Source organism: Sorghum bicolor, chromosome 1 (genome assembly GCF_000003195.3).
Source record: "Sorghum bicolor cultivar BTx623 chromosome 1, Sorghum_bicolor_NCBIv3, whole genome shotgun sequence".
Taxonomy (NCBI): domain Eukaryota; kingdom Viridiplantae; phylum Streptophyta; class Magnoliopsida; order Poales; family Poaceae; genus Sorghum; species Sorghum bicolor.
Genome location: NC_012870.2, coordinates 76,081,207 through 76,096,470, shown reverse-complemented (window position 1 = coordinate 76,096,470; position 15,264 = coordinate 76,081,207). Strand labels below are relative to the sequence as shown.

Below are 15,264 nucleotides of genomic sequence, written 5' to 3'. Positions count from 1 at the left end.
AGAAAACTGCATTGGCAATAATCTTTTCTAAAATTGCACGTATCTTAAAGCAGACCACCTAATTATCTGATTAATCATGTTCTCAATTATTATGGATGAAATTCGCATGGTTCCGGCCTCTGCCAAAACTCATCCACATAGTTGATCCCCTTTGTTCGGACATTTGGTTTGTGTGTACGCGCGTGGTGGCAAAGAGCAGACTTGGTCGACGGCTCATCCACAGCGATACTTTCATCCCCTCTAAACCCCTTTTTGTTGAGTATCGTTCATTTCTCATAACTAATTTATTTATTTATTTCTCGAACATGTATGCCCTAATCGAGCATAGGCAACCCAATAAGGGCTTGTCCAACTTGGCAACGGATCTAGTGCAAACTCATCTTCGGTGCAAACTGTGTAAACTCTAATCTGGACCACAGGATGTTGATCCAAGGGGCGTGGAGAGATTGGGTAATTTTGCACTTAACCGCCCGCTCTTAATCACACTTTTACAAATCCCTCCTTCCACCTCTCTCATGTGTCCCCTTGGATCAACATCCTGCGGTCCAGATTAGAGTTTGCACAGTTTGCACAGGAAATGAGTTTGCACTAGATCCGTTCCCGTCCAACTTTGCCTTTCAAACTGTTAATAACTTTTTGGTGGTATCAGCCTTCTTTTTTTTTAGATTACACAGTCCAATGTTCTGGCTTTAGCAAAAGAACACAATAAAAATCTCAAAACTTATTTGTGTTCACCCTTCTTTGGCTTTAATCCAAAAGGATTGGTTTCAGCTGAAGATTCTGAAAATACGCAGGCTCTATCAGCTAATTTTGCCACTGGCTAAAATTCAGTCAATCGTTACTGCAATACGTATAGTTAAGGCGTTTACGTATTTCTTGTCCTCCCCGCCTTCAGATTCCTTCCCCGCTCCTCCATCTCATCTAACCCGTCCGATAAAGACTCAACGGCCAGATCAACACCATTCCCACGCCACTCCCAGAACTTCCCCACCCCGCTCCTAAACCCGGAACCACGAACGCGATCCATGGCGGCGGCGGGTTGGCTCCGACGTGCGGCGGCGGCGTCGATGCCCCGCCTGCCTTCCGGACTTCCCCTCATACCGCCTCCTCCCCCCGCCCCTCTCACCGAGGCGCAGTCGCTCGTGGTCCCTGGCCTCGGCGCCGCCGCCGGACCAGCCATGGAGCTCATGGCCGTTCCTAAGAAGAAGGTGCGTTTCGGTTCTCACCCTTTACATTGTTTGTGGTTATTCCTGTTACATAGGCTGATAGATAGGTGTGGTCTGTTCTTGGTGGTCATGGGCTCATGGCTGGCTGGCTGGTGATGTGACCTAGCGTGGTGCGCTCTAGACGTTCGTTGAATTGCCTGTGAGCAGAAGGTTGTTTCCTTGCGAAATGTTTTACTAGCGGATCTTAGAAACCAATAGGTGTATCAGTGTATTGCTCACTCTACCGGCTGTGGAGTTTTGATTACTTGGTAGCCTGATAGGAGTGTTGGTAGGGTTCTGCGGTTAGGCTAATACAACGGAAGAACCATTGCACCAAGTATCTTAAGTGGGGTAATTTTATGGGCCAAGTGTCTTAAGTAGGGTAATTTTATGGGCCAAGTGTCTTAAGTAGGGTAATTTTAGGGGCTGGTTAGTTCGAGGTTCTTTGCAAACACATACACTTCTGATACTTTTCCATAACCTACCTGACCAACTGTTTGTTATGCGTTGTGATTGATGATTTGAGCAGTAAGTTGATATGCGTCAAATGTGTGTAACTCATCAGTATACTACTACCCAGTCTGATAAGGTTAATAGATACCAAAGTATGAAGAACACTGAACATGCATTCAGAAAGTATGCTGATTTATGGCAAAAGTTATGATCATATTGCATATTTTATTTTGGTATTTGTATATTTATACTAGGCTGATTTTGTAGGAAAAACATTTACTTATTCTGCATTCTATTCTATCACAACATGTGAATCCAACTGACCTGCTCTATTTTCTTCAGTAAAATCTGCATCATTTCATTGGTGGTATTTTATATGTTTTATTTTGGATCCCAGTTTTTAGAAACTAGTTATTTGGTTTATGCTTGTTACCTTTTCGAGGCAATGATGTTGGTAGATACCCTTATACTCTCATACTATTTCAGGTCTCCAAGTACAAGAAGGGTTTGAGGAATGGACCCAAAGCTTTGAAGCCTGTGCCGGTGATTGTTCGTTGCAGGTACACTAAAAGCTATGTTTGCTAATACCTCTTTTTAAGTTTGGTCTTGGTAATCTTTGTATGCCAAATATTTAGGGATGAATACGGATTTGATACAGAAAAATACTGGTGATCTTGCATTATGTCTCATATCATATCCTGCATTATATCCCATATTTTTTTTCTCGGATCTCAGAACCGGATATGGATCATTTGGCTATTGATATCTATCTCATATACATAATACATATCAGAAATCTGATTTTGAGTATTTGGATTCGGATGCGGTCGGATATTAAATATTTAGATTCGGATACGGACTATCCATATAGTGTTTTGACCCTTTCGGGATGGACGGATATGGGGAAATATCCGTCCCGTTTTTATTCCTACACATTTTATCAACTTTTTTCCTATGCAAGAGTAGTTCTGAATTTTTTTTAACATGGTTGTTGGGCTGATGAGATGAGAAAAACTGTGCTACTATACCTTTTAGCAAGATCCTCACCCTTTAAATGACATGTAAGTCTGTGACCAAGACCTTCAGGGGAGGATTACTGTGCTTTTAACAATATCCTCACCCTCCAGGATGTCCTGTGACTAATAGCTGCAGATAAGGTTTAGTTATTAGACAGTAGTAGGCGATTAATGGAGACATTTGTCATGTCATATAGCAACAGTTTGATTGTGCACTACTGAATATATGATATATCACTGGACATGATATGGAATGTGATTATCACATTCAGTTTCCTGCCTTGACTATCATCATATTTTGTTGATGTTTCATGTGGTTTTCTTTATGTCATTATAGAATAATTAGAGCAAAAACTCCTGAACTTTGTCACATAAAAAGACTTCCATCTTCTGAATGTTCAAAACAGGTACAATTTCATGCTGCACGTGTTACAAATATTCAGAAAAATACTTTTGCAATGGTGTGAGTGCGGGTGATGTTTGTAAGGGTTGTAAACCTTTTTTTCCTCCTTAATATAATGATACACAGCTCTCCTGCTTGTTAAAAGAATGGTGCACATGTTGCCCATCCCTGTTTTGACATATCCCTGTTGGTGGCTTGCAGGTGCTGCGGTCGAGTGAAGCTACCTCACTTCTACTGCTGCAGCGGAGAAAGAGGAAACCCAAGCGAGTCAAGCTCATAAATGTTTTGTTTGCCTACTTTGCGCTCTATGCTAGGTCTGAACTCTGGACATCGTAATACCACTGAAATAAATTCTCAGATCGCATTTGGTATTCACCTATTGTTCTCCTTCCAAGCATTTAATCAATGTACACTTACTCTAGTTTGAATTCAAAGTTCTCTCAGCTCGTGGCAAGAACGTACACGTTCTGATATACTCAGTGTAATGAACTATTGACGTAGTACTAGTTTGAATTCGAAGTATCAGCGTCAAAGTTCTCTGTGCTTGTTGCAGGAGCGGACACGTTCTGATATAAGGTACTATGGCCTTGTTCAGTTTGCAAAAACCTTTGAAAAACGACACTGTAGCACTTTCGTTTTTATTTGACAAACATTGTTCAATTATAGAGTAACTAGGCTCAAAAGATTCATCTCGCGGTTTACAGATGAACTGTGCAAATAGTTTTTGTTTTCATATATATTTAATGCTCCATGTATTCGCCGCAAGATTCGATGTGACGGGGAATCTTGAAAATTTTTGGGAACTAAACAAGGCCTTATATATATCGACGTAGTATTATTGATGTAGTAGCAACCATTCTTATGTGCTATGATCGCCAGAAACTAAGCTCTTTTTCGATTGTAGGAAAAAATATAGGATTTATATTCTTATGATATATATTCCTATCATATTTCTATGTTTTTTTATTCCTGTATTTTTTTCAATCCTGCATTTCAAAGGGGCTTAAAAGAATTCACCGTGAGACCTATAACTATAGCTAAATTTCCTTGTATGATTGAAGCATGGGAGGACATAATAATGTATGAAAGTATACAAAATGTACAATCGCTAAAAGATACGAGGACATTGTATGAAAGTACAAATATACGATCGCTGTTGCAGCATGAGTAGTTTCGTTCCCCGACACCTCCAAAAAAAGATAGGTGGACATTGTATGAAAGTACAAATGCACAATCGCTGTTGCAGAATGAGTAGTTTCGTTCCCAGAGTTATGTCGCGTGGCGGATGAGATCTCACCTCTGATGTTCGTTAGCAGAAATATTTCTCAGGACTCACGTAGTACAGACAAGCCACGAGGACGCCGTGGAAGAAATCGGGAAAATAACAGCCGATGCCCCCGATGCTGGTCCGGTCCATTTCGGTGCGGAATCGTGGGCGGCACAGGCCAGCGCGGCCCACGCCCACACGCCGCGACGGGGGAAGGGAAGAGGGGACCGTCGACCGATCGACCCGGCGCCCGCGGCCGCGGCTGCGGCCGGGCCGGGTAGGTAGACGACGAACCCGCGGTCGTTGGGCTCGGGCGCCGCGCTACCAACCAAACCAAACCCCCCAAAAAAGCGACGAATCGCTCAGGCGGAAGGGGGTAATCGCTGCGATTTCTTGTGGCCCGGCGCCTCCCAATTGCGGCCGGGGCCCGGCTGCCGAACGCCGAGCGGATAACGAACGTCTGGCGGCGGCTCGCGGCGGCCTTCCTCCTCTCCTTCCTCGCATCGCAGTCGCAGCAGGCTGCAGGCAGGCGTAGCGTAGCGTATCCGCCTCACCCCCACAAAACCAAATCGCTTACCGTTTCGGTTCGCATAGCAGAGCTGCTCGTGCAACAGGCCAAACAACCCCAGAGCCGGGGGAGCGTCGGTGGCTGCTACCGCTAGGCAGAGACAGGGGGCAGATTGAGAGAGGTGGGCAGATGGCGACGCCGTCGTCGTCGCTTTGCTCCAGCTTCGCCTCCCTGCGGACCGCCTCCATCGGCCACCGTCGTGGCCTCACCTCCTCCACGCCCAGGTTGGTCCACGCACCTCCTCCCCTTCCCTGGCTTTCTGTTTCGCCGTGTCGACGCCCATACGGAGGTAGTAGCACCGAGCGGGCGGGCTAACCGCCTCTTCGATTCACTCGCATCTCGCTCCTCGTCGGCAGTAGTTTCTAGCGATCCCTTGTCCCGTTGCCGCCCTCGATGCCTCCGTGCGGCGCTGCTGCGAATTGCTTGGTGACCTGCTGCGGAATCGCCGGAGCACAACATGGATTGCAGCTCCCGTGTCTCTCGGTGGGTGGGTGGGTGCAGTGTGTGCTCCAAGTTGCTGGTGATGATCTCTGTACGCTCTCGATCAAATGGCCTGACTGCCTATGCTACTTTGATGTCGCTTATGGAGGAATTTATCACTCTGGAAATGTAATAGATCATGCTTGCTTATGCTTAACAGCTCTCATATCTATATGATTCTCGATACTGTAAGTGATATTTGCTCCGTGTTACCTGTTTGTTAACTAGAGAACAGGGGAAATGGGCAAACAAATCTAGTCATGCCACTTGATGATGCTGTGTAATTTCGTTCATGACTTCATTGGCTCTGAATGATGAGCTTATCACTTTATTTTCGTTTTATGATTTTTTTTTAACAAGTCTGTTTTATGGTTTCTATAGGAAGGGATTCCAAGCGAGGGCATCAGCTCGTGTTGACAAGTTCTCAAAGAGTGACATCATTGTGTCCCCTTCGATTCTATCTGCAAACTTTGCCAAGCTCGGCGATCAGGTCTGTGGAGATACTAGCATCCAGTCATCCACCTTCCGCCAAACTCCATTTCCTTAGATGATTTGCTGCCCTGACGAGTACTTGCGAATATGTACTACACGCATGTAAGGCACTTAGGCTACTATTGAAGGAATAGCTTGGTAATGCCATATTCATTCCGTCAACAAATTCCTGTTCCACCAGCTCATTAGCAACTTTTTCCCAACTTCTTTTACAATAAATAAGGCAATACAGTAAGCACTGGTGTGCATTTTCTTCATGTCAATTGGTGAATATTTTGTATTCATCTTGCCATGCTGTTTATGTATTACTAGGTAAAAGCTGTGGAGGTGGCAGGATGCGACTGGATTCATGTTGATGTCATGGACGGGCGCTTTGTGCCAAATATCACAATTGGACCTTTGGTTGTTGATGCTCTGCGTCCAGTGACTGATCTTCCGTTGGATGTACATCTGGTACTGTTCTGGAAGCCCCAGTCAGGTTTTTATGTGCTGTACTTTCATCCCTGGTTGACCCCTTCTGAACGTGGAGATTTCTTATTTTTATCACAGATGATTGTGGAACCGGAGCAGCGTGTCCCTGATTTTATCAAGGCAGGTGCTGATATTGTTAGTGTCCACTGCGAACAAACATCTACTATCCATTTGCACCGAACAGTCAATCAGGTAAACATCTGTACCACCTTATCTTTACAGGTTAATTCTCAGATAATAGAATTTAGTATGGAACTTCAATGTATTTGGATATATATACCAATGGATGTGGCTTTTTCCTTCTTGCATGGTGCTGTACAACACAAATAGCTTCAATGAATATTTTGCTTAAACCCTTCACTGTATTTTGTTCATTCAGGATTTAGCTAATCATGGACTACTACATATGTTTGTGTCTTTGTTTTCTGAGGCTGAACTATTACTAATTACTGAGCTCCGCAATAGCTATAGGAGCACATTTGCTACTTGCTAGTGTTAGGCCTACATTCAAACACATTCCTAGATGTATTTCAGTTACGATTTAGGATTATTTGGCCCACCAAGTTCCTTTTCAGATCTTTGAATGTCCCAACCATTGGGGTGTACTGTTGTCTTTTATCCTTGTGCATACTGTAAGTTGGAACTGAGTAATCTTTCCATTATCTATCAGATTAAAAGTCTAGGAGCAAAGGCAGGAGTTGTTTTGAATCCAGCGACTCCACTCGCTGCAATCGATTATGTTCTTGATGGTAAGATCATGATGCTCATTTCAGCGTTTATGGTATCTTGACAAAGTTGACATGTGTAAAGTTAGGAAAATCCGTCAATGCTACTATACGGCCTTGTTTAGTTGCAAAAAAAATTGCAAAATGGACACTATAGCACTTTCATTTGTATTTGATAAATATTGTCCAATCATGGACTAGCTAGGCTCAAAAGATTTGTCTCGTAAATTACAGGTAAACTGTGTAATTAGCTATTTTTTAATCTATATTTAATGCTCCATACATGTGCCGCAAGATTCGATGTGATGGGGAATCTGAAAAATTTTGCAAAATTTATAAGGAACTAAACAAGGCCCAGGTTTGGAATGTCAATTATTGCCAGATTAGCTTCCAAATGCCTTGTAATATTCATGAGTGCAATGTATACTTTTGTAGCTAGTAGTTGGTAACTGATAGTAAATGATGACTGTTGAGGGTTGATATTGGAGTAAGTACATACTCCATTCAGAGTAGGCATGTGAAGCATCAACCAGGCTGCTCCTTCCTGTTATTCAGCTAGTGATGTTGATTTTTTATACCAGCATAACCATTGAGGCAAATTGTGCTGCTGCTTGTGATAATTTGTGACAGTTTTGAGCAATGGCACTCTTGACTTTGTTGGCTACACAGCATGTAGTCATAAAGTCTGCATTAAAATATTTGAAGTTGCTTTGGCAGACGTTTGACTACTTTTCTCATCAATTCATCAGTAACGTGATAAGCTCAGATGTCCTGACATTCTAATTACAATACTTCACTTTCTTTCCTTGCAGTTGTTGACCTGGTGTTGATTATGTCTGTGAATCCTGGGTTTGGTGGCCAGAGCTTTATCGAGAGTCAAGTAAAGAAAATTGCAGAATTGAGAAGGTTATGTGCAGAGAAGGTATATCCCCTTGTTTCCTTTCAAGTATTCTCACTCACTGCCCTGAAACCCTTATGTGCATTGAAGTGTTGATCTCTTTCTTTCTTTCTTTCCTTTTTTGTAGGGAGTGAACCCCTGGATTGAGGTTGATGGTGGTGTTGGTCCGACAAATGCCTACAAGGTGACATGTTTAGGTTTTTTTTCCATGCTGGCATTTAACATTAACCTATCTTATGGTACTTGTGTTTAACAATCCTGAACTAATCTTCTAGTACAGTTATTTGCTAATATTTTTTTCCTACTTTAAATGACAGGTTATTGAAGCTGGGGCGAATGCCATAGTTGCTGGTTCTGCAGTTTTTGGGGCTCCAGACTATGCTGAAGGCATGGTTTCTTAGTGTCATTCATGCTCTAAATTTGAAATTCCATATATGTTCCGAATCAAATGTATGATGCCAACCGCTACTAAAGTTTTTATTGATGATCCTCTTGCAATTCTGCAGCTATCAAAGGAATCAAGACCAGCCAAAGACCTGTAGCTGTACCCGCATAAGGAACTGGACGTGTAATCATTTACTCTGTGCAAGTTTACCAGTGTTGTGATTTGTAAAGATGTGTGTCTTGTATTCTTATCGAGCCATACATTATACTGGAGATGAAAGGAGGCGGAGGCAGTGGAGAAATATCATTTTCTTTCTCATTTTCCACGAGGACGCCGTGCACTGCTCCCAGGATGCTCTGTTCAGTTAACGACACACAGGTGGCGCATGAACTAGCTAGAGTAGCTTTATTTTTGAAAAAAAAAGTATTTGAGTCGATGAATCCTCTGGTTTTATTTTTGAGACTCTGGTAAACGATGTAACCATGTTTGATAATCAATAAAGTGCGCTGCATGGCTTCCTCAAAACTGTCCTAGTGATAATCAATAAAGTGCGCTGCACAGCAGCACAGGATCCTTCAGGCCACGTTCGTTTCACCGGGAACGAGCTCCGGGAAGAATTCCTGGCCGGATTGTTATTGTAATTTATATAAACTTTTACTACCGGATTAATTCCTTGCCTGTAAATGCTGTAACCGAACAAGCCCTCACGAAGTCAGCCCATTTGTACACCGGCAGCTGACTGAGTCTGAAGCCCATGTACAGGGCATGGTTGGAATTTTGCCTTAAAACTGTCTGGAATTTTGGTTATTGTACGTTTTATGTAGCCTATGCAGGGCACAGTTTGTTTTTATAAGAAATGTAGAATATAAAATATAGATATAGATATCGTCACAAAAAGTGGCCACAAATATGCGCCTCTCCAAGGATGATGGAAATTTGAGCATTCTTCAAGTTCGTGTTCTGAATATGAATGCCTTCTTATTTTGCGAAAAAATAATATTGCCTTCTATCTAGGGGATGAAACCTTGTGGAAGGAGGGCATTGATAACAAATTATATTCAGCCAATGAGAATAGCACCAACAAAAGTAAAAGGTGCGTTAACTTTCGAGGGCACACCACACTGAGCTTGCTAACTAGTAGTCACTAAGTCTAGATTCGCTTCACTAGATGATCCGCTGAGGTCACAAAGTCCTTCGCATGATCATATGGCACCTACATTATTATTGGTTTAAGTCACAGAGCAGAATATCACTAGATAATCCACTAGGGGGTCAACCCTATCGTCCATGAAAGCTAGCCATTTCATGCATGTCCATGTCTCACTTCTACTCATCTCTTAGATTGAATTCCTTGGACCCCTTGACAGTACCGCCAAAGAAAAACAAAGACTTACTTATACGATACTTGCCAAATGTCCACATGACCGCAACCTATATTCATTCCACAATGTCATTAGTCTTCTTGTTCATCCTATGTGTCATATTCCATCAATCACAAGTCTTGGAGGCCAAATCACTTGTGGTCATTCTCAATGTGACTAAGACTAACTCCTGCATTCCTCACCACAAAACACGCATTAGTCACATATACCTGTTTCATCAATCACAAAAAATTGAAACCCTATGATGTCCACAAAAGATCTCCACAATAGGGCCTAGAAGTGTTCATTGTGGAGATTCATCAGGCCACGAGCGAGGCGGCAGAAGAAAATCAAATGGGAAGAGTCAGTTGTCAGGGCGAGGAGCGCTGCTAGTTCCTCTCTGATTGAGATTAGGGAAGGGCACAAAGGCAGAGGTGGTGGGAGGTAGGTGATCAGGTCATTGATGGCTGTTGACGGTCCTTAAGTACTAAAATTAATAATCAAACAAACATGAAAAAGGATCAATATGAAACAAACATCTAGAATTAGGGTTTTATCTGACAGAATTCCACGAGTTTTGGTGTTTATCTATTTCTGCAGGGGTTTATCAGAGAATATGGAGAGAAGGCCCACATGTCATGTTTACAACGAGATAATTACGTGCCGCGCAATTTTCCTCAATCTAGAAGAGTCCAGAAGCCACGGGAACGAACGAGAAGGGATTCGGGCTCGGGGGCAGGGCGGCCGCCCACCCCCCTTGGGCGCCCGCCCAGGGTTGGATCCCAAACAAGGCTCTACTTCGGGGCAAGACTCCACCGACCTAAAGGATCAATCTAAACCATACAATCTATGTCGGTTTGATCCGATGGCTCACGTTCACTTGAGGGGACTATAAAACCAGACCCCCTGGCCCCTGGAGGAGAAGAGGAGAAATCATTATTCAGAGGTAGCCATCAAAGTTAGGGTTTAGAGCTTCTCTCCCACAGAGAATTAGAATTAGCTACTCCCTAATCCTTCAAGTTTAGAGGTTTGATTAGATAGCAATTAGAGAAGTAGAGCACTACGCTCTGGATTCGGATCTTCGGTAATAAAGATTGGTATTATTCAAATCTTTCTCTAATTCTATTGTTCTAATTGCATTATGTCTCTAATTATTATGTTCTTAGTTTGCTCTAGTTCTATATTTGATATAGTTCTAATTGATAATGAGTTTATGTATAAGTTTGCAAAGCGCTTAGCTCTTGACGCGAGGGAGTTAGGTGATAGATCACATGTGAGCGTGGTGCTTAGATGTTATTTATCTGCAAATGTATCCTATTGGCCGGGTCGTGTGGTAGTTCACGATAGTGACAGCTTCGTTGATTCTTATATAGTCCACCCTCCGTTGATAGGACAGGCAGAACCGGTATTGTGGAGTAAGTCATGCGATGCTCTGATTTACTTTATCAATGTTCCTTATACATGAATGAAGAGTCTTTTATGCTATATATGATCTTGTAGATAACTAGAGTAGATTATGACTTTGTAGTTAGTAGATAACTTAGAATCCATTCTCTAACTAATCCGACATCACCTATATATATGAGGAGTAGTCTATTTTCTAATCGCTGTGTTATCTACCCATGAACTTATAATTCATTATCATTATCTTTATGGTTTACCCCCTGCTAAAGTATGTGACTGTGTGACGAGTTTCTCATTAGTAATCATGTTCTTGCAAGTTTATCTCTAGTCTATGCCTTGATAGATTTTGCCCCTTTGATTTAATTTCATCTTCATGAGATCCCTTGAAGCAAAATTATAAATAACGATACCTGGAATACTTATCCTGGTGAAATGCTACAATGAGGTGTTTTATCTGTGCGCTTGCGGATAGAATAGATTATTTTCTAGAGAGCCTTTACATTTATAAATACCTTTGTACACTCTGGCGCCATGCTAGGGATGACAACCTAGTATCTAAGTGGTGTTAGCTAGTGTCAACAAGCATTTCTGGCGCCGTTGCCGGGGAACTTATAGGAATTTATACGAGTCTCAGGAATAAGTCATAAAAGGGAACAAAAGGGTAATGCCTAGGAAAGCCAGAAAATCAGTCAAGGTTATTCATATAAAATATTAGACTAGACTATAGAGAAATAATTGCATAAAAACAGCTACTAAGTGAGAAATCATAACAAGGCACCTCTGCTTTGGCAGGTTCACCCTGTTGTTTTTCTATGTTTATATTTTTATACAGGGTATAACAGGATTGACTTTGGGTACATTCAACTCTTCATCATCAGAACCAAAGCAATCAAGAGAAGAAGAAGCTAGCTACCAATTGCTGAAGCTATGGCACAAAAGACCTTGCAAGAATTCTCTGCTCCAAGTCTTGACAACATTCGAACCGGTCCAAGATTTGCAGTAGAAGAAGGAATACCCGAGTTTGAGCTCAAGTCAAGCCTCATCAATTTGGTGCAAGCTACACAATTCAGTGGAAAGGCACATGAAGATGCTAGTGCACACTTACAGAATTTCTTAGAGATTGGAAGCACAATCCACATCAACGGAGTTGACAAAGACGTCATACTACTTCGTCTTTTTCCATTCTCACTAGAAGGAAAAGCGAGGAAGTGGTTCTACACTCATCAAGATAACATCAACAACTGGACGAACTTGTCAGATGCCTTTCTATCAAAGTTTTTCCCAATAGGCAAAACAACTGCCTTAAGAGGAAATATTGTCAGTTTCCAACAACAGAAGACAGAAGCCATTTCAGAAGCATGGGAGCGTTTTCAAGGATACATATCAGATTGTCCTCACCATGGAATGGCCACATGGTTACTTATGCAGACCTTCTACCATGGATTAACCCAGAAGGCTCATGAGTGCCTAGATGCATCTGCTAAAGGATCATTCTTGGAGCTTACAACTGGAAAAGCAGAGATACTTTTGGATAAGATAGCAGAAAACCAAAGCTGGTTCCAAGATAAAGCTCAACAATGTCATCAAACTGAAGAAATACCAGAAGAAGTAAATGCATTATCAACTAAGATGGAAAATTTGCTCCATTGGATTGACCAGAGGGCCAAGTTCAAAGAAGATCAAAGGGCCATTGAGACAGCATACAAATATCAACCAACTTCGAGTCAACCCAATAGCAAAGGTATGAATTCAGGTAATACTGTCAAACAACTTTCATTAAAAGAGATAATTGCTCAACAAACCAAAATTAATGATGAAGTTAAACAAAGGCTAGATACAAATGAATCATCTCTAAAAGATATATACAATAAAATGGATTTTCTACTAACTGCCTTTGATGAGCAAAACACTCTTAATAAAAGGGTAGAGCTTAAATTAATAAAATTAGCTGCTGCACTGCCTGTTGCTACTAACCTTGAGCAGGTAAAGAATATAACTACTAGAGGAGGCAAAGCTACCAGAGATCCACCATACCCAAGAGAGAACAAAGAACATTAGCACCAGTGCAACCAGCAGTGATAGAAGAAGAAAGCCCAGTTGGAGCAGAAGATCTGCCACAACCACCAAGAACTGGAGAAATGAGGAAAGATTTTTACGACACCAACTATTTGCCATTTCCCAGAAGAAACAGAGGACTGCAGTCGGATGAGCAGTTTGGTAAGTTTGTAGAGGTCATTCAGAAATTATATGTCAACATACCTCTGCTCGATGCCATACAGGTACCTACATATGCAAAGTACATCAGAGATATTCTTAACAAGAAGAGACCACTGCCCACCACTGAGGTTATCAAGCTGACAGAAGAATGTAGTGCAGCCATCCTCAATAAGCCACCAAAGAAGAAGGAAGACCCCGGATGTCCCACTATTGATTGCTCGATCGGAAACCAACACTTCAACAATGCACTTTGTGATCTTGGAGCAAGTGTCAGTGTGATGCCAGCATCAGTCTACAAAAAGCTTGAGCATGCGACCCTAAAACCAACATCAATGTGCCTACAACTAGCGGATCAATCGGTTCGACACCCGTTGGGCATCACCGAGAACATTCCAGTCAAGATCAGAGATTTCCTTGTGCCAGTAGACTTCGTAGTACTGGACATGAGTCCTGACTCAAAAGTGTCCATCATCCTTGGAAGGCCATTTCTGAGCACTGCCAATGCCCACATTGATGTCGGGAAGGGAAAAATCAAGTTCAACATAAACGGTCAAGAAGAACACTTCACATTCAAACCCAGACCAGAGAGAGACTCTACAGTGAAGGAAGTTCATGAAGAACCACTGGAGACACCATCTCCAGAGGAAGGTAACTCAGAAGATTAAAAGATTTGGAGGCCCAGCTTGGGGGACCTAAAAATCCCAAACCCTCACCGGGAGGTAAATCAGTAATTATCCGCATTATTAATTTTCTCATATTTAAATTCTTGCATAATTAAATCTTGCATTAGTCATATTTATTCATAGCATTATTATAATAATGAAAAGCCCCATATAAATAATATTCATGGTGTGTAACAACCCATATTTATTAATTATTGTGGAGGCACAAAAATATTTTCCATTATCATTTTAATTAAGTTTTAATAGAGTTTCCTACATTATATTTAATTATATTAATCTTCTAGAAGCATGACCCACACTCCTTGGGTCCCACATGTCATACACCACACCTCACATACATCCCATCACATAATTACATCCACCAATATGTTTCCACTCACCTGACATCTTTCCACCGACCAACCACCACCAACACAACATTATTCTGCGTAAGATCAAAGCAAGGAAGCAAGTGGAGGAGGCACACTCAGGATGGACACCAGGAGTGGGCGCCCGCCCACCTACCAAGGGCGCCCGCCCTGCTCCCTCTTCCTCCTATAAAAGGCCACCTCCAGCTCCCCTTCTCTTCACACAAACACTCCAGAAAACCACACAAGCCTCAGTTTCCCGAGAAGGAGTTCTTGTAGTGAAGAGAAAAGAGTAGAGAGAAAGAGAAGAGTGGAAGAGAAGGTTGGGAGTTCTTTTGATATAGAGTGAGTGTCACCTAGTAAGTAGTTGTCTAAGCGGAAGTAAAAGTTGTTTAGGGGGAGGCTCTACCAAAATAGAAATTTGTCTTGAACGATTAACCCCTGGACTACTGACATTTCGGACAGCTGACCACTAACATTTTCTCTCACATTTTCCACTAGTTGTGTTTTTGCCAACTTTTGTTTGCAGGATGTTTAAGAAGGTGAAGAATGCAGGAAAGGCTATCAAGAACCTTGGTACAAGGAGTTCATCCCGACACTCCTCACAGCCATCAGAGATGAGCGTCGACCCGACACCCACACAAGCTCCATCATCTTCATCAGGTCAGCAAGTTAAGGTCCTTCTCAAGATAGGAGACCTTGGACTGAAGACTCGAAGAGAGAAGGAAGTCTATCAGCAATTGAAGAACAAAGATTTCATTCACACCCCTACTATCGATCCAATCTTACTACAAGAAACAGGTATGGACACTGAATTCGACTTAATTTTTCAAATGATGGGTTGTGTAAATTTTTGGAATATAACTGAGCTGGGTTCTCATCTTCTCAC

At 42.1% G+C, this 15,264-nt stretch overlaps 2 protein-coding genes across 2 annotated transcripts; both read left to right on the top strand.

Moving 5' to 3' along the window:
* Nucleotides 951-3,610, top strand: LOC8059824. The gene is made up of 3 exons (XM_002468392.2): nt 951-1,208; nt 2,145-2,218; nt 3,279-3,610. Exons 1-3 carry the CDS (start codon nt 1,026-1,028, stop codon nt 3,355-3,357), a joined length of 336 nt encoding a protein of 111 aa, XP_002468437.1. The 5' UTR covers nt 951-1,025; the 3' UTR covers nt 3,358-3,610.
* LOC110433451 (ribulose-phosphate 3-epimerase, chloroplastic) lies at nt 4,725-8,888 on the top strand. The gene is made up of 9 exons (XM_021455617.1): nt 4,725-5,136; nt 5,774-5,882; nt 6,197-6,337; nt 6,434-6,547; nt 7,026-7,104; nt 7,893-8,002; nt 8,106-8,162; nt 8,296-8,365; nt 8,485-8,888. Exons 1-9 carry the CDS (start codon nt 5,042-5,044, stop codon nt 8,532-8,534), a joined length of 825 nt encoding a protein of 274 aa, XP_021311292.1. The 5' UTR covers nt 4,725-5,041; the 3' UTR covers nt 8,535-8,888.